Source organism: Acanthaster planci, linkage group LG06, assembly GCF_054643075.1.
Source record: "Acanthaster planci isolate LZ-2023a linkage group LG06, COTS_SCS, whole genome shotgun sequence".
NCBI classification, from domain to species: domain Eukaryota; kingdom Metazoa; phylum Echinodermata; class Asteroidea; order Valvatida; family Acanthasteridae; genus Acanthaster; species Acanthaster planci.
The window spans coordinates 132,627-154,334 of NC_141782.1; the positions used below are offsets into that span (position 1 = coordinate 132,627).

At 40.3% G+C, this 21,708-nt stretch overlaps 1 protein-coding gene across 5 annotated transcripts in view; it reads left to right on the forward strand.

Moving 5' to 3' along the window:
• The window catches only part of LOC110974726 (epithelial splicing regulatory protein 1-like), a 27,048-nt gene continuing 5,340 nt past the window's right edge, over positions 1-21,708 (forward strand). Inside the window, exons 1-14 of one of the 5 annotated variants that reach the window (XR_002597616.2) lie at positions 3-573; positions 2,684-2,821; positions 7,276-7,498; positions 12,849-12,944; positions 14,214-14,268; positions 14,497-14,607; positions 15,804-15,936; positions 16,663-16,705; positions 17,197-17,294; positions 18,405-18,611; positions 19,009-19,290; positions 19,625-19,805; positions 20,334-20,629; positions 21,472-21,580. Coding sequence is in view for 4 of the 5 variants with exons in the window: in XM_022226533.2 (XP_022082225.1) it covers positions 436-573; positions 2,684-2,821; positions 7,276-7,498; positions 12,849-12,944; positions 14,214-14,268; positions 14,497-14,607; positions 15,804-15,936; positions 16,663-16,705; positions 17,197-17,294; positions 18,405-18,611; positions 19,009-19,290; positions 19,625-19,805; positions 20,334-20,629 (2,001 nt within the window). In the remaining variant the exon portion in view is untranslated. Of the gene's footprint in view, positions 574-2,683; positions 2,822-7,275; positions 7,499-12,848; positions 12,945-14,213; positions 14,269-14,496; positions 14,608-15,803; positions 15,937-16,662; positions 16,706-17,196; positions 17,295-18,404; positions 18,612-19,008; positions 19,291-19,624; positions 19,806-20,333; positions 20,630-21,471; positions 21,581-21,708 lie in introns of all 5 variants that reach the window. The other 4 variants (XM_022226532.2, XM_022226535.2, XM_022226533.2 and 1 more) reach the window with 4 other exon arrangements.

A 21,708-nucleotide genomic window follows, 5' to 3' on the forward strand; every position in this document is an offset into this window, starting at 1 on the left:
AGAACTGTTTGGTGGAGCGCTGGTGTAGTCCAGCATACGGCAGGAGAAATTATCCACGCCCCCGGTTTGTCTCTACGTCTCTTTTCAACTGATGTGCCACGTAATACCCGGATGGTCCAATCGGCATGAGAGAAGAACAATAGGGATTGGCCACGGGGCCTGTCTCTTACGTGTTATGGTAGCTAACCTTATTCAAACAGATTTTCCTTGCAAGCTGATCACTGGTTTTCATCGTCATCTCTGACCGGGAGAGGGAACCGAGAGTCGCCGGGTAGACAGGCATTCTACAGTCTGGTGTGGTACGCACTCCACTTGGGTGTTGCGGGAACTTTAATCTGGCTTGGAGTTGGGTGTAGAATTTTTCTCTCTCCTTTCGCGTGCAACTTTAGAAGTTAGTTAGAGGTTGAGGCTTTTAACCAGTTTTTTTCTCATTGGATGACCATGGCAAACGCACATAATTACTTGGTGATAGTTTTCTGTACTACGGCTGGGCAGAGAGGTGCTTTGCTTGGGACGGACGAAACGGACTTGGTCTTGCTGGTGTGGGGTGTCATTGATGTTGAGACAAACAAGGTGAGTTAATTCGACTCACTTGTACAAGCAGCTACACACGTAGGAGTCTTTCAGCGTGTGTGGTGGTGAAAGCATACAGAATGTTTAATCGGCCAGAAAAGCAGAAAACTGGGCGGATTTGCCAACAATGGAAAGTTGTTTTGATTATTGTTTATGATAAAGTGGTATGGATAGTCACTTGGGGTCACAAATGGGTCGTTGTAGATACATCGTGCGATAAAACCATCTGGTACTTTCGTGCTACAATCGTTTATCAATTTCAAACACTAACAGTAAACCACTTTTTCACTAAATTGTCACTGACGATATAAAAGATGTTTCATGCAAGCTAATATTTAAACAAAGCATGCATGACCACTTTGAAGAAAGTGAGCAAAACGCGACCGCTATAAGTTGACCTTTCTGTTACATTTGGTCAAAATTCGGGCACTGCAGCAACGCATATAGGTTATTGTTTTGTGTAGGTTAGCTTCTCCGGTTCTTCTCCCACCAAAGTTTTCGCAATCTTCACATTAGTGTAGCTGTTATTCTAGGCAATAAAATTTCAAGGCTGTAGATTAAAAAAGTTACTGGTATGCTACTGAATAATATTTCTGAATAAGATATTCGATGTTAAAAAACTTAAAGCACTTTTAATAATTAAATTAACTCGTATCCTTAGAAAGAACAAGTAAGTAGTTTACCTTGCGCGGTGATATGACTGTCATAAAACGACCATACACTGGAAGACGGAATCTAACAGTGGTAATCGTGATTTCACTAATACTCTCCTCAAACAAGTGAAGTAAACATTGATGGTTTTCCGTGGGGAACCCTCGTATGCTTGATTTTCTGGTGTAATTATGTTGATCAAATGTACAGCATATGCCTACTGTGTTCCCAACAAGGCAGATTAAATAAACTCAGAACCCCAGTTTCCATCAAATTGTTTTCATGTGGAGGATCCGTGCCCATGCGAGATCATTACATTAATCCCCACTGGAGCAAAAACAAATGCATTATATTTTTCACATTTTTGAGGGGGTTTTCCTGGGACGACATTTTACAACGTCCACGCCCCTCTTTCATGCCATTTTTTCCCAAAGCTATTGTCGTTAGCAGTAAACCCACGCAGGGTTCTTAATACCCAGAGGGGCATTGTTATACCCCCATTGGCGCCCTACGAGGGAAGCATTGCCCCCCGCAGTACCCATTGAGGGGGAGTCAGTCCTTTATGCTTGAAGCGTGATGGACGCTATCTCCTCCATGGGTACTGTAAACCACTTAGAGGAGGTAGGGATGGCGTGATTTGGTGCCCCTTGATGGCATCTTTTATCAGTTGTGAAATTTACTGAGGTACTTCTGCCCATTCATTTCTAAAGAAACACTAAAGCTTTTGTATATCTCATTGTATATATAAATTCGTACAGAATTTTTCTTCTTTTTATGTCTAAAATTTCTTTTGCAGATCATGTAAATTTTCAGTGCAAATCTAAATAAATTTTACAACAAACGCCCACTCGAACATCAGAATTTTGCTGAATTGTTCTCTGATAAGTCATTCCCAATAAAATATGTACTAATAGAGACATAACAAAACTCGTACTTAATTAAATAACTGAAAATATCAATATCCCAACCAAAAGGGTTCAATAACGAGTAATTTAGCAGACACTGCAAGACTGAATCTACAGCGAAAAAAACGGAAGTAAAGCAGAAAATTAAGATTTTTAAAGGTGGGTCCTGGTGTTGTTTGTGAAGGAAAGTTAGGTGCTTGTGGTTATTTATTCGAAATTATGTTGCAAGGAATTTAAATTGTAACAGTTTTCACCATCCCAAATCCTTTAGACTCCATCGAAATCCACGACTCTGCTGAGCTTAATGGCACATTGATTGCGCCTACAGTTTCAAGAGGATCGATCTTCGTGTTCAGTAATAAGGACTAGGCTTTGCCTTCTTCGTTCTGGTAATGTCTTTCAAAACCTCCTGATGGCTTTCGAAGGATCGTGGAAGGTTGAAGGAGGGTCGATTTCGAGATCAAATAAAATTGTACACCAGAAATTTTAGTTGCTGCTTTCACCGTTTTTAGTGCTCCCTTGCCTTAAGCAATTCTTATTTTGATACTCCACAGTTGGTTGGGTTCATCAAGCAGTCCTTCGTTAGACCAGACTCGGACAATGTTGAGGTATCTGAGGACCTGTGCAAGGCACTGGGAGTCCAACGAGAAGTCTTCAAGGGCGCCGCCAAGATGGAGAAAGTGCTCCAACAGGTCAGTCAAAAACAACCTGTCTTCCCGTGAACTATCGTTTCATTGACAGTCAACTAGTTTTTACTCGAAGAAAATAATGTCAAACCTACCAGTGAGAGAAATATATTTTTTCTTTAACTTTTTATTCGATTATTATGTTCAATTTGGTTAACCTTAATTTCAATAGCATTGTTGTAAGATTGCTCGCCTATGTTGGCATATGGATGGAGATATGAAAGTGTATGCTTTTTTATACCTCATGATGCATCAAGGGTCATTCACCTCGGATTGAAATGCCGTCCCTCACCATGCATCCATTTGTAGAGGACCTTTTTGTCCTTTTAATCTTAGAAGGTAATACCTGAATAAATAACAATAAGTTGTATTTCACGGCATCGAGTAGTGAGTTTGTACTGTTGCATAAACGGACAATTTCTTAGTATTCTCATCAGGCGGGATAGCCCGGACACTTATGTGGCTGCAAGGGGGGTGATGTAAGAGGGGCGGTTGGGGCTCCATGCACCGCCTGGTTTCAAAGAATATTTCGAAGAACGGGCACAGAACTTCGACAGAGTGGGTCATTGGGGAGCGATGAAATAAGCGAAGAGGACGAAAATCCTCACTGAATGTACGATTTAAATAGACACAAAATGTGAAGAAAAGGTCTTATGTGTATAAAGTGGTGACATACTTTTTGTTTCATTTTCAATATCTTGCTACAAATTTTAACCCATAGCAAGGGTCTCTCGCTGTGAGAGTTACATGTATCTAAGCTGTGACCTTTAACTCTAACCATGCTGAACCCAACGAAGTTATGCAGGATTCCAATGGTGCGTATAGGGGGTTAGGGTTAAATATGGACAAAAGTCAAAATTTAGGTGTATGAATGTAAATTGATCCAGCTGTGGGTACCGACTTACCAGAAGAACCTTACTAAGATGCTACCTCCACGACACCTCCGGGTTTGGTCTTTATTTTGGAAAGTTATTCCTAATCAAACTGAATTATTGAGGTCACTGGTAGGCCGCTACTGAGGGACCATCATGCAAAGCCTTCATTGAAAGGCCCAGTTTTTGTATCTTCAGCTAAAGCTGAATCGATAAAAATTAAAAGAATCTGATTATCAGTGAATACAGTCTAGAATGGTGTTTGAGAACAAACGTCGACACTGGTACTGAAAAGATTCTATGAATATGTATTTTGAAGTAGGCCTATGTATTGTATTCTTCGAAGAAACATCGGTTCGAGAACAAGACCTACATTATAAAAGTGCATAATTCAATATGTTATCGAGCTTATCTTCAGTTATTGCACCAGTCGAAAAGCACAATTTGAGGCATTAGGGGCATAAATATGTCATTAAAATTTCATATGTAAAATGGATCGCTTGTAATGAAAGCTTCTTGTAATTAATATAAACAGGTAACGAAGCATATCCTTCTAGAAACAGGATAGAATGAGTGAATTGCATGGGCTTGTAATTACATCCCTTTGATAGGTTGTACAACCCTCCCAAAAATATTGTCTAGAGAGTATGGCGAGACGTGCGCTCAAATTTAATTACAGCAGCCCACAAAGAGGCCTCTAATAGCGGTGTAAACCTATCAAATTTGCCGGGGCGCGTGTCGCGAAGGTCCCGCTACGGTTGGGTTATTGAGCTGGCCAACACGTGTTGCCCGCCAGCCGTTGTTGTCGTAACGCCGTACGTCGAAGTGAGCCTGTTTGTGTATTTTGCGACATCCTAATAGCTTATTACACAAACGATGTTTTCCGCCACGGAAACATTTCGTTCACGAAATTGCAAAATTCTAAATTATTCCTCGGAGCTTATCTCGTAAGGCAATCTCCGAATAACGTATTTTAGAGGAGAGAGTAGGTGAATAAAATATATTAATGACGGAACGGTCCTACTTCTGTGCACAGGGGTGAGGCCTAAATACGGCCCAAAATAGTTTTTGGAGTTGAAGGCTACTCTCTGGCCTGGAGCATAAATATTGAATTAACCCAAATTTGAAACAAGTCGTTTTTGAAGCACAAGGCACACCATAAAAGAGATCGTGAAAGGGGGACTTTTTAACATATTATTTTACTCGATGGCTTATAAACAAAAAGACAGGGTACCGCGCCATATGCAGATACTTTGTAGCCGTCTCTTTACCTTATGGTTAAGTGTACCAGCTAAAAATAAACACTTACCTTTGTCCCTCCAAATGATATGCATGTTGATGGAAATGTAATGTATACGGGTATAGCTTTTATTTTAATGAATTCACCGATCAATGAAGTAATGAAGATATATATGTCCATGTCTGATGTCTCCAGCCTTAGCGACTTGCCATACGGTTTACATGTGTGTATTATTTACATTTTAATGCAGTGCATCCTGGGAGCCATTTTCCTTGGCTAGTTCCCTCACCAATGTGTGTTAGGCTGTTATGTTAAAGTACCTTTTCAACTACCCTAGATCCAAATTTATGGTGTTTCATGAAGAAGGTGTCATGCCTCTAGGCCAGTATAAAACCATTTGCTGTAAGGTGACAGAGAGATCTGAGTTAATGTATGTCCCTTGGTTTTGAATACGAAAAAAAACCCCCGATGATTATGGCAACAAAATACACAAAGGTTTGGCGGACATCAAACGACAAAAATCTGCTAGTACACTTCTCGTGGTACCTCCATTTTGTAGACCTTTGTGCCCGTTCATGCTGGTATAGCCACGCTGTTTAAATGTCCCATGCATCTGTCTGTAAACATAATGAAAATGAGTGAAATTCGCTCTATCCAATGGTCATTTTGGGGCGAGACGATAAAAGGAACAAATCGAGTTTTCATTTCAAATTCTGCCGGAGTCAGCAGAATTTAGCACATACCTCAAAAATAGTTTTTTTTCTGCCATGGTGTAAAGATACAACTAAATCTAACAGAATGTTTCACACTGCTGAATATTGTAATATTATTGCAGGTTAGGGCTCAAATGAAAATTGATGTGGTAGAGTGGAGAACCTACGTAGATATGTTTGTTTTGTTTTGTTTTTGAAATTGGGGGAAAATTATCGAAGTGGCATCTACGGTGTGACATCCACGACCTCCTTCTTTGCTTTATTTCTATTATCTCTCTTGGTTCATTCTGCAGTTCTAGAATTACCAATTTGATGATTTTCAGAATCTCAAGATTAAAGTAGCTGTTTCAGTTAACAAAGTCTGTGTCCGACACGGGCTTCCAGAGCTACGGCTAGGTCCATTGTCTGCGCGTCTCCACGCCTTTCTAATGGAGCAAAGACCTAGACCTAGCTCTAGACAAGAGATTCGGATGCAGCCTGAATGCATTTGTACTGGTTGGAAAGCGGGGAAAAATCAGCCTATTCCCGTCGGTTTCTGTATCCGCCTACGCCCTATCAACCTTCGCTATTGGCTGATGCACCCAGGCATGAATTCTAATTGAAAGGTCATTCAAAGGTCTCCTGATACTACTGGGTCAGTTCTTTTCAATGGTCTATTGATACTGCGGTCATCTGATTGACTGACCCCTTGGAGAGGCAGACAAGCTCAGTCCTCATCCAACTTTTGTATCAAGCTTACAACACAAAGGAAAGTTTTCCCTCCTTTCCTTCCAGATTTATCTGATTAATTATCATCTAAATAAACTTCCAGTTCGGCCATGTTTTCGGATCTTGTTTGTCTCCTGCACGATTTGCGCATGAATCCACGGTAGACAAAACCTTTTCATCGCCCCTGGATGTTTTTCAAGCAACTGCCCCGTGTCCACCATAGCATGGTTTTTGAGAACTGGACTTTGGGGGTATTTCACGTGGGCGGGGTTTCATACAAATTGCAGTGGGCTTGGCGGAAATGTCTGAATTATTGTTAGCTGTATCCACACTACAGAAAATACCTAAACAAAGCAATGCTATATTAGAACAGAAACCTACACAATGGAAGGAAGTCGCGTTAATGGTGATTCAAGCTAATTGGCAATGATTTCAAACTTGCCTGACCTTGGTTCGACTTCAACCCAGGCAGACGCCCTACTGACACCACCCGATCTCAGCATTGACAACCTTTTCTCGAACGCCCTTATCATTTCTGAAACACCAATATTTTTCTCCAAGAGAATCTTGTTTAAGTCCCCATGGCCCACGTAGGGTCCATACATACATTTCACCTGGTGTTTAAGTCCCCATGCCCGCGGAGGGGCCATATATGCATGTCACCTGGTGTTTCTTGACCGCTTTTGGATCGTCCGGTGGAAATGTTTAGAATAACAAAACTGTTCAGCTCGCTCTATGTACGCGGTGCTAGTGCGTTGTAGAATTGTGGACAGCGCACTCTGGAGAATGTCCTCTGAACTTTTACATTTTAAATTGACAAAGGTTTCCTTAAAGTATAATTTCCGAAACTTGACCTCAAACATTTCACCGATCTCAGACACTTGAACACTCACCCTCTTTTACCCTCCCACTTTTTCCATTCTCCAGTTCGAGGAGTTTCTTTACCGGGAACTCAACCTCAGTCAGGGTAACACCTTTTGTCTTCTGACTGACGGCCAACTCCACATTCGCCAATGCCTTCACCCACAGGCACTCAACAAGAACGTCGAGTTACCAGACTTTTTCTACTCCTTCTTCGATCTGAGGAAAGAGTTTCAGAAGTTCCATGCCGGAGCTACGACCATCACAACAGTCAAAGACATGGCAGATTGTATCCTTTTTAGAATGTGACTTCAATGGTATGTTTTCATTTTTGTTTACTGGAACCAGTGTTTGATATCAAGGGTAAAAGTGGAGTCATTAACAACCCAACAGTGATATTAATGTGCTCCGTTTCAATACAGTTTTGCTGGTATACATGTACTTGTTTACGCATGCGCCACGTGTCTGGTAAACCAGTATTCACATAGCTGTTGAAGTTGCTTGAATATTTCTGGCTCGAGGTTACGGTGCGTGAAACAAGCTGATTCCGGCCTCATGAACACGAAAAATGCTATAGACTGGAACGGAGCAGTATCACAGGTCATTCCAGCAATAGACAAAAAAGATCTTAGAGATCCCCGCCGGGAAATTTTTGTGTTACAATTTTTTTTAACCTGCGTTAAACGAAAACTGCTGTGTGCGAGAATTTTAAAGGCTGGCTACAGTTCATTACTATGTGAAATGTCTCGTGGCCCCTGGTACCTTGAATCCATATACATGTACACACAAAAAAAGATTTACTGATTCGAGCACTGGCCTGTCAATTTTGCGTATCTTTTTCCCCAATTTTAAGAAGTATTTCAGCTTAGCATATGTCGCTGCAACCCATGCAGTCTTCATGTTTCACGCAGTAATTCTGCCACTGCCGCATAAATTATGATGTGCACCGAACTACTTATTCACACGAGGCCACAACACCTGTTGCCGTTCAGGGCTTTTGTGTTAATTTATCAGGCACTGTTTGCCTGTTTGTTCTAACAAACGCTGGGGTAATATTGACACAGGCCCCTGCCGGTTATAGTTCAGTGTCCGATAAGACTGCATCTCATTGGTGGAAACACGGAGGAATAAAACATACACCGCTCCTCGTGGATATATCAAAGTAAAGTAAAAGCGAGATGTTGTCTAGTGAATTTTAGAGGTACAATCATGTGGGCTACCTCCTGCAATCGCTTTAGTGATCTCGATTGAGCGGGTCGATTCCTAAAGAACGGTAAGAAATAGGAGGCCTAATGTAAACCCACGGTATCGATACCAAATGCTGTGAAAGTAAATATGTTCGTCATCGACAATCACAGATGCGCCTTTGACACCACAAGAAAATCTAGACACGCTCACCCCTTTTCTTTCTCAAAATGGCGTTAAAAGAAACGACAAAACGAAGGTTAGAATTATTGATCGTTCCCTGGGCTGCCAAACAGCCGTTCCATTGTACACAGAGAGGGGACCATAAGGCGAGAAAAATTCCCCCGCATATCGATTAGAATCAGTTCGTCCACGTTCGTGTGAATCCTGTTCCGCATGTAAGACCCCTTTCATCCTACGTCGGCCGAGACGACAGAGGTGGCACCAACGACCAATTGTCTTCTTTCGCTGGTGTACAAAATCCGAGAGACAACTAGAAGTAATATCTTTTTTGCAAGAACAAAAAAATGTATTTCGGCTGTGTCTGCATGGTAATTCGTTTTCTGCTTTGCCACACCAAAGGCCCCGAAAAACGTCCAGTAGGATTGTTTGATTCTTGTATGTTCCCCGAAGCAATATCTCATTAATCATGTCTGGCCCTCGCCAACTAATGCTGCATTGCAGGGAACGAATTGTTGAATACGTGTATTCTGTTTCCTTTTAGTGGGCAAGAACAGGACGGTTCCAGAAGCACATTTCAGACTGGCACTCACGCAATCCACTAAACCAAAACAAGTCACCGACCATGTCACTTTGTAGAATGAGTTTTCCGTCGGTGGTTTTTGTTCTATTCGCGTACTTTTTCCTCCTTAAATGGAAGCTCATGAAACCTTTGTTCTGTGTAAAATCCCTGTTTGTGCTGATTCACTGTTCTGGTTACTGTGAACTCAACTGGTTGGCTTTAGGCTTCGTGTATGTGTTATTTAAGCACCAAGGTCGCTCCGTTTAATAGCAGGACCTCTCGCTGGGGTTGAGCACAACGAGAACAGCTTCACTGGTGTCCTCGCTGAAATACACGTACAGTGTATATGAGTTGTGGTAATCAAGCTCGTAAATTAATGTAGCTATTTTCATACATGACGGATCTCACGGGCTTTCGAAGAGACTAAAATTGGTTGAGGGCAGTGCACTCGTTTGAAAAATACAATTCCAAAAGAAAATTGTTCGGATGAAATGTGACCTAATGCTGCATTTGCTTAGCGATTTGACAATCGCACGGATTGCTGAAGGATTTTTTTACCTTTTCAATGAAGATTTGAACTGGCATACATGTACGCGTATGTGGAACAGGTTGCGTTCCAGTGGATGTCTTTCATAATACGAGTCCCTCCCGTTTAAAAAAAAGTCGATTCAACTGTAATTTGACCTCGCATATAGCTATTCAAAGCAAAACTCAACAGTCATCCCGATGAAATAAAAAAAGTACAGGCTTGGTACGATCGTGATGACATTGAACATGCTTCAATGCTCACTGTGAATGAGGAAACGCACTTGGTTGACTTTACCTTAAAAGGTAACCTGACAACGAAATTGGTCGAGCGCCTGGGGCCCATCATGGAGCGTAAAAGGTGAACTTATCCCGAATGTAACAGATTCATCAACATGTGTGAACAGAAATGAACGAGCGTTTCCGGTTAGCATATCACAGACCACAATTTTAGTGTCACAAAATACTTTCATCATGATACCAGAAAACGTAAGACATTAGAAACGCTAAAATTTAATTGCATGAAGCCTGGATCGAAATTCCTCAGTCCTCTTATCTTGTGCTACGCGCACGGACGTATTTTACGTAGAGTGCTTAAAATGCAACTGTGACAGATCTCAAATCTTTGACAAATATCATTCAAGTGATCCAAAAGCGTAGCTACAAAATGCACGAATATATTTGTTTAGTTGATCAAGAACTTAATCCCACCCTTTATTCCTGGTATAACTACGTTCTAGAACCCTGCAGTGTATTCAGGCAATACACTCAATGTCTTTGTGTATGAAAAGTTTGTCGGTTGCTTTACGGTAGGCTGACCTGGGTATTTTGTTGAGCAAGGCCAATTTTTATAACTTGGCATCAGTGATAATCCAGCTTCTGTAGGATGCCCAGATCTTTTCATAGCCTTTACTTTCTAAAAATAGACCAATACATGCTTATTTACTAAATCAGGCTTGGTAAAACGCTTACTCCGGGACGACTTGAGCTTGGTCATCCCTGCGTCTTGTCAAGGCGAACTTCATCGCACCAACTGACTTATACAATCATATTAAATGGTCGCATCGTGACTTCAGCAAATACTCGATATGAAAGGAGCAGTTGAAAAAACTATCAGACAAAGATAATCCGCCCTGAATGGTTTCTCAACCTTTTTGAGAGTACAGAAAATACATAAATCGCACTAGTAATTTGTGGATATGAAACCACACATTGTTCCGTCTACATTTAGTCAGGTCTGGTAACAGTGTCCGCTATCCAATATGCTGCAAAGTTTTACTAAACAAATAGCTTTCACCTTTTGAAAGGCACACAACCAGGCAGAAAGTTTTGCGATGTCATTTTTAAATTTTGTCCCAATAGAGCGCAGACATTAGCTGAGAGTCAGTCATCTAGTAAGCAATGTCAAATCCATTTCAGGTGGTACGTCATTTTTGACTGATGGTAGCCCTTTTTGACTATGGAATGACTTGTTTAGACTGGTAGCTCGTATTGAATGGCAACTCATTTAACTTTTCAACTGTGCTCGACGATATGTGATATCCTTTGCTTCTCCCCAACCAGGGGCCTCTGATAAAGTCCCTCCGAATCTTGATTGTTGAAGTAGATTATGACCATTTTCACTGTGTGTCATGCCAACAATGAAGTTTCAGTTTTGGATAACTCAGAAAAAAACCAAGTACATCGCTCTCAGGTCGAGACATATCATAATAGCCTATATTATACGGTTAGGTCAAATGTTCCAGGTCAAGTGTAGTGGAAAAAATTGAACTATTAAACCTCACAATGTCGGATTACAGCTTTGAACGCTTTGTTTTTAATATTTTATCACGGATATATCGTACATATATAGTTGCAATGCGGAGGTAAAAGTTGATTACTTTTCTTCCGTTGTTCTTGGATTTTTTTTCAGATTTACGGGATACAATAGATCCTAATCGATCGTGTAGTCACGCGTGGCGGACATGGCAACACGACCGAACAAACGTAATGTCGTGTTACCAATCCAAGGTATCGATAATCGATTGTTACTTTCACGGTGCATACCATGTCAAATTGTTGTCGCCAGAATACCTCCTCAATAACTATCGAATAGTTCACGCCAGAGTCCTATATCCGCGAGGTCACGTCCTTCTACGGGGCATTCTTCTCCGCAACACACAACTTCACAACTATACAACCAGACTGCTCTTTTTTCAGGTACTTACCGCCTAATATAGATACTTTTTGTCTCTCCCCAAAATCATTTTGTTTACAAGCTCAGGACAAGTCATAAATTGTGAAAACTCTTGGCATTCTTGGACAGTTAGCGCCGTGAACCGCGACTTTCCATCCATCACGGTAGCTCTGTCGATGTCCCAGGGACAAATAACAATAGCTGTCTGTGATTTGTTAGAAAAACGAAAGTATAGCAAAACAGGAAAGTTGGTGTGTATTCATTGAGCACCACTGATACGACACAGAGGGGACGATTTTAAAGCCCTGTTATTGCCCGATTACAAAATTCCATTACGCTATTGACCCTGTGTATTTTTTTCTGTAGTTTTCCAAAACAGTTACCGATTTTCCTGATGACTTAACCAAACTGTTCTTCCCTGTAGGCCTACAACAGTAGCAGTTGCCTTTATATACTTGTTGGCCTACATCAACTGGAATAAATGTACGTTTTGCTCCTTGAAACTTGGAGTTTGCCAGTTTAATGAACATTGCCAACTTAATATTTTTCGAATAAATTCCCTAGTCAAAAATTCGGCTAGCATTGTGTACACCATACGTAATAATATATTATTGTTGCGTTTATCGTGTATCCGTCGTATGATTGTACCAAAAACTCGAACACCCCGGACGAAATCCTTAGGCCTACTCGATTCTAAATGAATGAGGCACAACCGCAACACCCCTTTTCCTCGATCTGCCGGAGCCAATGTTATTGAAGCACACTCGACTCATAATCTGCAGCAATCCAGCTTCGGTGGATTTGAATTCAAAGTCTTTTTGACCTTGGTCGCCTAGACCCGACGAAATTAATCTTTTGTCAGCTTCAACAACAAAGAAATTGTGGCCGTGTCCCTTGGGGGAGGGAGCCGCCACTTTCCCGGATACCTGAGGCAAAATTATTCGCGGGACATATTTTGCATTGAGTATTCTCCAAAAGGAACGCATTCCTTGACCAAAAGACTTTCATCAGATTTGAAGATCGACACAGGGAACTACAACTTCACGGAAACGGGGCTGGACGAGTGCCGAGTCATGGCTAGCATTGTACAGAGGCTCATTCACGAAGGTAGGGTTTGAAGCCTCTCCTGAGGGAAATGAATGACAAAATAAGTTTGTTTCAGGTAGCGTGCCTTTGACAGATCGTTGTTACTAATTTTTAAGCATGTTTTAATAAACCACAGGCTGGGTCATGGGCAGTGCAATTCAGTTATGAAGGACACAGATTAAGAGGACGAAGTATTGTTTGTCCATTGACTATCCGTAACACTTGCAACCCAGGTAAAAACCACACTTATACTGTACAGGAAATAGATTTGGTTCTAAATGATACAACACCAGATGTCAATCTTTCTTTACTGTCAAACTTGAACATATTTTCTCGTTCGTCTCCCAGGCTCTTAACGTTACTTGTGTAAATAATGCTTCTAATCTTCGTAAAGGAATACACGTACAACTTTTGAATTATAACCTTTATACAAGTAGGGTTTCACTGGGTTATTGAAGGAAGTAAGTCCAACATTTTAAAGAGTTAACTAAAGCCGCTTCACTATTCAGAATCCTTTCAGTCACAACTCTGGATAATACCTGTTATGTAATTGACTATGACAACGTGTTAAAGGAGCCCCTGAAGACGTATTGCCCAAGGTTAAACCAGTGCTTAATACTTGCAAGACAGGCGCGCTGTAACAATACAATGCCCTGGAAAAGCTTCTTTGCTTTTTATACCAACTTCTTTTGTATTATCGGATCTCCAAGATGGTATAACCTTATTCTACAGCGTGCACATGAAAAGTGGGCTAGTTTACAGGTACTTTGGAACGCGGAAGAGCTTAGCCGGTGGGTCATATCCTCGGAATTAAACATGGATTTATTACTGACCGGTAAAAGGGGGATAATCAGGAGTGACCGTTTACAGTATCAGAATGAAAAATGAAGTATTATATCTCAATTCAGTACATCATTTTTCCATATCTAGTTAATATGTTACTTCTTACAAGAATCAGTAGATACAAAGAAATTACCATGCAAATTATGGTATCATTATTATTCGGTGCGTGTAAGCGCCCTTCCTACACATGGCATATACAGTTACAAAATTATGCGCACAAAGATATGGGCTTATAATTTGATCCAGGAACATATGGAGCGTTCCCATGCATAATTCTAACGACTTGTACGTGGCAGACAAAACGAATCAATACGGAACAAAAATACAGCATCGCCTTTCAATTTAAATTAGGCAGAAAATTCCTCGGTTGCGAGAAAAATAAATCTAAAACCCCGTGCTACACAATTTGAATATCTATTATTAATTTTCTCTTGTGTTATCACCTAGGTCACAGATTCACAAATCCTGATCAAATCCGAAGAAAATACGAACCTGGTACATTGTAAGTATTTTGGTCTTTTCATTTTTTGAAATATTAATTACTGCATTAAATTTTACTTTATAATTGATATAGTAATGGATTTTATAAGCCCTTTCATTAAGTGATTTATAGTACTCTTTTGTTCGTGGATGCGAAGCGCAACTTTATGCTTCTTTTTGTGATATGCCTTCGCTTATCCGATTTCGTCAACTGCTTATAGATAACTGATTGTTTATTGATTACCCCCAGCGACAAGACGGACACTGTGCCCGATAACACAGTGGTCAAAGCCCGAGGTTTACCCTGGCAAGCCTCAGACAGAGATGTCTTCCGCTTCTTTAAAGGCCTCAATATCGCAAAGTAAGTACTTTGTAACAGAAAATCAAAACAAACATTCAATTATCAGAGACATCTGCCGAATCCTCCTGACCAGTCTTGTCTCGCTCAGCGGCGTGGCTTGTATATTTCAGTTGTTCAGTTTAATTAAACTGAAATTTTAAGTTTTCCTAAAGGAAGTATTTTTATTGATCAGCTAGAAATTAAAAGTAGCTGAGATGTTAGGTAAACCTAAAACGGGTAAAGCGTAGGAAATCATGAAAGATTGGAGAGAAGAGCGTGGAATTAGATCAGCCTGCTACAGTTCCAAATATGCAATGAAGACATTAATATCTATTTTTATGACAAAAAAGTTGGGCTTCAGTCCTAAAAGTATGTATGTGGGCTAATGGTTAGACAAACCATTGCGAAAATGGCAGTTACACTACTTCATGACTTATGATTACCTCGGCGCCATTTTATGCTAGGCTTAGCTTTTGACCCAACAAATACATTAGCCTCTAAACTAGAAGGAAATCGACTGCTGAAGTAAAAGACAGACAGAGCGATTAGGACTGCTACTCTTCTGAAACCATTTCATGGTCAACGTTTGTCTAGTCTGTTTTTGCGTGGGAAAATTGAAAGAACTCTGGTTTATGCAAACTCAGCCATGCAAGACAGACCACTGCACAGAAACCAGAGGTTAAAATTTACAATTACATGTACATAGGTTTCTGTAAACGCACCACGTTTGGCGGGTTCCAAGCCAAAAAAAGTACAGTCAACTTTTTGTAGGTCACATTATCCCAATCGGGAAAAACATTTTAAATGCATCCTTTATAAATACAATGTAATATTGTTTAAAAGTACAGGATCAAAGTCTTCCAAGTCAAAGGTTTCATGACAAAACTCATAAAATAACAATTGGAGAGGGTGTAGGCCTAGCTATAGGATTTTGTACTGCGATATTATTTGGGTTTCTTCTTCTGCAAATCATCCAAACAGAATTCTAAGAGTTCCCACGCTTAGCCCAGCATCTATTCCAAAGGAATTCTCAAAAGACAAATGACTGAACAAAATAATAAATCCGTAAAAACACACATGATCGGCGAAGGGTATCGGCCTTGTAATGTCAGACTCTGCGCTGAAGTATTTTACAGTTGTACAATTCACACTTTTTTCAACAAGTACACATTGTGATAGCGATGTTTTTCTTGTCTTTGTTTGGTTTATTTTTGAAGAGGTGGGGTGGCATTGTGTTTGAACCACTATGGTAGGAGGAACGGTGAAGTGATGGTTCATTTTGAATCTTCCCAGCACCGAGACATGGCTTTACAGAGACACAGACACAACCTTGGTAACCGATATGTGGAGGTAGGTTTCCTCTGTTACGTACCGTACTGTATACAACTGTTTTCTCTTTGTAAAATCCACTAAAATGCAAAACACCAAATTGATACAAATTACGAAATACGTCGAACCATTTTTCCGCCGCTCTGCCTGTACCATCGTCTGCAATGGCGGACGTAGCATTTTAGAAAAAAGCTCGTTTGATCTCCTGACAGCCTTTATGAGCATACATGTATATTTAGACAACGTAGGCCCACCCACTTGTAAAATTCCACAAACCATATGGTTGAATATGCACAATGGATAATTATTCAGCTGTATAATCATAGGAAGTACCAGTAGAATTTTCAAACAAGGTCCTTGAGGATAAAAAGGTCTGTGGCTTAAAGTACATTTCTTGTTGGATGGAGAATTTAGGTTCATGTAATATTAATTCCTTTTGGAGTCCAAGTACCATGACTTCTGCCGTAAATTTTGAGTAGTTCCTTTCAGAGTTTGCCGATAAGTTACAAAGCTTGCGCTAATTCCAATTTTGGGAGAAAATTACACAAATGTTTTGGAGATCCTATACGAGAAACCCATTTAAAGTTTTCAAATTAGGAATATGGAATAATCAGGAATTTTGTACTAGAGTGTAGAATCAATGCAGCCAGATTTAATAACTAACTACACCCAATACCACCAAACTTAATTTTATTAAAGAACTGTTGGCATGAACAAATATTCATCAATTAAATATTTTCTGTGCAGGTGTTCAAGGGAACGGGAGACGAGTTCATCAAAGTTGCAGCAGGTGAGACTAATTGTTTTTTTCACATCATTTAACTTAATGAATTTCATGAAAAGTGATTTAGAAAGGTTCTCCATCTGCTTCAACCACAAAATTAAAACTTACGCAGGACTTCACTTTGCACACAAAGCCAGCCATGTGTAGGAAATGGTGGCAGTATGAAGGTTGGCCGTACTCTTGCCCATGACATGCCTATATCAGTGTTGCAGTAAATCAAGCCCATTCACAAAACAAAACAAATCTAAGCATTGTTCAAAGAACAAAGATATGCCATTTGATTCAAGTAACCTTGAAAAAAGTTCCAAGTTTTTTTTTATTTTAAGTGGTATTTGAAAACTAAAACCGAGACTGGCTTCGAATCCCACGACGCCATTCAATGAGACACAAAAAAAACACCAAAACCAAACAGAGCTACATTGATGAAAATACACTGACTTTGTTCCTCATTGGTCTTGGAATTCATTTGCCACCCCATTCATCATTTATCTTTGAAGGCACTTCTCGTGATGCAGCACTGTTTCTGTCCAGAGATGATGGCCATATCATTGTACGGATGAGAGGACTTCCATTCACTGCAACTGCTCGAGAAGTGGTAGGCCATTTTTTAATCATTCTGAATTTGGCTTTAATCATTACACACATATGTTTTCCTATTTACCAAATGTTAACAACAGCTGTATTAAGGTTTTCCCCCCACAAAATTAATCTCATTTGAATAAAAATACCATTCAAACTTAATCTGATTAAAACACAATTGCTTACCAATTTTGACTTCAGCAACAATGGGAATGTAGATCTGAAGTGTAAAAAAAAACAGGACATCTGAGGGGGAAAATGAGGAAAATACGAAAAAAAGTTGAAAAAAAGCTTAGTCATGAAATAAAGCTGCATTTGAAATGGCATTAATCAACAAAGTGATGCATGTTTCCGGTCATCCAGGTAAATAGAATGAAATCAAGAAATAAATCAATAAGAATGAACAACCAACATCATAAGACTTGAATGTGTGAAAGTAACTATTGTACCCCTGATCAAACTGTGTTCTGCAGGACAGTCCAGCAAAACTTGTATCTGCAGAAAAATTCCCGAACGAATCAGTTGTAAACTGGATGTAAGTTTACCGACAACCAACTGATCATATTCACACCGGGATTCTGGGCTTGGTGGTTATGTATCTAGGGTGTGGAATGTTGGGTGGTTCTGTTGCATTTTGACAGCTTTTCACTCACATTTTGGCTGTTTTTTGGTCATGTCAACATTCAGTATGAGGTGTCTTTGGCTAACCAGTCTACCGGTGTAGGGTAGGGTTGCAGGAAAGGGCAGTGGACGGCAGTGCATCCAGCTAGAACAGAGATTGTACCCCCCATAAAATGGACGGTCATTCTATCAACAGATTCCACAACCATCTGTTTATTTTTGGCCTCAAACACAACTTAGAAAACACCATGAGAACATTTAACCCTTCTTCATGACACCTTCCATCAGACAAGAACAAACAAACCTCCCTAAACACTTTGGAGACTGCAATTGGTGAAAGGGCTTATGAGGCATTTGTAGAAAACATTTTCATGCCAGGAACGTTTGAAATATCAGCAATATGTTTGTTTCCAGGTGAGAGGGATTTTTTTTTTTTGGTTTGCGCTTAACCACACATCAGTCTATCAAGACTATTTTGTAAATCAAGACATTGTTTTACCTACAGGTCGATTTCTTTGGACCTACCATCCCTGTGTCTGGTGGTGAAGAAGGTATATTGTTTGTCAAGCAGCGCAACGGTAAAATGACGGGCGATGCTTTTGTTCTCTTCTCCACTGAGGAAGTCGCCAACAAGGCCTTGGAGAAACACAAGGACTACTTGAAGAACAGATACATCGAGATCTTCCGTAGCACAACTGCTGAAGTGCAGCAGGTAGCAATTCAGACATCTATCCCAACGCTTTTTCCTTCATGCTATTTTGAAACGTGATCTAAAATTCACAAGCTGTATTAAAATACAAGATCCATCAATCAGTCATTTCTGGCAGACTTTTTGTTCTGACTTCTGGATTCTGATGGAGATGACACTTTTCACTTTCTTTTGCTGTTGGTCAACAGATGCACAGTTGGATAAAAGTGAACTGTTACCAGGCATTGAAGTTAATTCAGTCAGTAGGAAGAGTGGCTCAGGTGAATTTCGTAACCACGATCTTCCAACTTCCAAAGAAGCTGCGTCTGAAATAGGGACAATTTCAGGGATACAAAAAGCAGCTGCGAGATTCTCAACAAACTCCAAATTAATGCTAATCTACTTTGTATCCACTGGACAGGTTCTATCCCGTCTTCACTCGGAGCCTTTGGTACCCGAGGGACCACCCCCCGCCAATGTCATGGTGCCCAATATTATCCCTCCACCCCCAGCTCACCTGGTACCCCAGCCACACCCAGCTGCCTTTGTACCCCAACAACTCATAACCTGTGGCATGATACGAGACTGCATCCGGATGCGGGGCCTACCCTTCAAGGCAACCATTGAGGACATCATGAGGTTTCTTGGAGAGACGGCAAACTACATTCGTCCACATGGAGTGCATATGGTGTTCACAATGCAGGTGAGAAAATAAGAGTCGCCAAGGGAATAAGGGAAATGGCACAGCACTCATGATTTGATAATATTATTACGTCAATCTATGACTCATACTTAGGCATTTACTGAACATGTACTAAACTTAGAGGGTTAAATAAAGATAGCTGGTAACAATTGAACTGTGCTATTCTTTGCAACGTTTTATTATACATCATTAATGTCTCAAATAATGATTACAATGCATCCATGAGATTACCTTTTGACAAAAATGGCCAAAGAGAACACAGACACTCGGACAACATACAAGCTTTGGTTGAATCAAACGATTGCCATCAAATCTGGTCATCGTCGGTTTTCAGGGAAACCCAACTGGAGAAGCCTTCATCCAGATGATGTCTGCCGAGAAGGCACTCCTAGCCGCCCAGTTGTGCCACAGGAAGTACATGGGAGAACGCTACGTGGAAGTCTTCCAATGCTCCGGAGATGAGATGAACCTGGCATTGATGAGTGGAGCCCGAGGCAAGGCAGTGCAGCCGCAAGGTGGGTGACAGATCTCCTCAAAACATTATCTACAGAGTTTCATTCTGTAATGGACAAAACTTCAGTTTCCAGCAGTGAAAATTAATAATTTTGTGGTGGTTTTATACAAAACTGGTATCAGTGACTGAGATTTTGATAGTGTTTCATTCGGGCAAGCACTTTCATGATGCAACACGAGAAGCAAGCATTAAAGCTTCTTCAATCCTCTAATATTCTACAAGAGCCAATAGTGTATTCTCCATACACGTCTAATGGGGATAAAATAGCTTAAGACTGCTCAGTCTTACATTTTTTCCGAAACTCAACAAGTGCAGGATTTCGGAGCATTTAGGCCACTTAATATGGATGGGCCAAATACTATAGTGCATTTCACAATGTCAAGTGGAACCCATTAAAGTTTTCATGTGTCTAAAGCTAATTCTACAACCTGATGATTTTATTCAATTTTTACAAGTAAAGCTATTTATAAATATAATTTGAGTTCCTGTGATTCTAATTGAGTTCCTGTGATTTTTTTTTTTATTGCAGCAGTACAAAGTGCAATAGCACCAACAACTCCTCCATTCCCTTATCAGCAGCAGCTTCAATCTCCCAACGGCGGTATGATCCCAACCACGACTCCCATGCCTGCCATCCAGACACGCCAACAGGCCACCCATTCCTACATCCAACAACCTCTTTATTACTTCCCTAGCCCTCCTGTCTCCCCTACCACCAGCCAGCTCTACCATCACCCCCACGCCAGCAATGCGGTCATCCGCCTTCGAGGACTCCATGTTGGAGCTACGCCCCAAGAAGTTGCCAACTTCTTCCAGGGATATGGGGTGAGTGACAAGGGTACAACTCATGCGTCTTGGTACAAGCTAACCTAACTCTGCCCTTAAAACCACTTCAAGCCGCACCTTGACATTTCAAATTAGAAAGATTTGGTGTTGGTTTAGATTTCTTCAAAGTGATCGCAAAGACTGTAACAATTATAAGTTTTGATTTGGGGATGGGGTATTTTTTTCTGCGCATTTAGCCTGAACGTGCACAAAATGATTTTCTAGCACTCTAATGGTCAGTTTTGTTCAGAACTAATTGATATCTTAATCTTCATGACACCCTCTCCATGATAATTTATTCATTACTATTTTACACAAAAACAGGAAAAATATACCATAAAAGAGGTAACACAAGTTTATTTTGTATATTTGTTACTTATGAAAGAAAAAGCAAAAGTAAAGATGTTCTGTTTGTGTTGAAAGACTTTTTTGTGTAACTTTACTTTGAAATGAGATTTCAACCCATATATTTTAGGGAACAGTTTGTGGAAGAAAACTTCATGTATTCGATTTTGATATGAGCAACATTTGACATCAAAATACTGCCAAAAAAGAAACATGTTTTGAGTTAAAGAGCATATTTGCACCTTGGATTCGCTTGTTTGACTGACTCAATGGAACATCAGTTAATGTTCAAAACTCACTTTTTGTGGCAAAAAAAATAATTTTTGGTTCAAGAAAAAAAGAGTTCAACATTTCATGAGGTGGCTAGATGATAATTAACATCGAAGGTTTGTAAGGTGATAATAAACAGTCATGGACAACATTTAAACCAATAACCTCAGATAATGCTTTGTTGATATTGGCAATTTTTCCATTTTACCTGTCTCCCATATGAGAAGGCTATCCCAACACATCATGGAGCTGGCATCGAGTGGCAATGACCTGAGATACTCAGGAAAACTATGATCACGTGCAATATAAAGGAGACTGATGCTAACTATGCAATAGGTAGCCAGAAAAATTAATCTCATTGCTCCATTCTCTGGTTGGGCATCTAGATTCTGTAGATGGTTTGGGAAACACTGTCCATGGATATTAGTGGTGTTGCTAAAAAAACAACAAACTTTGGTGAACAA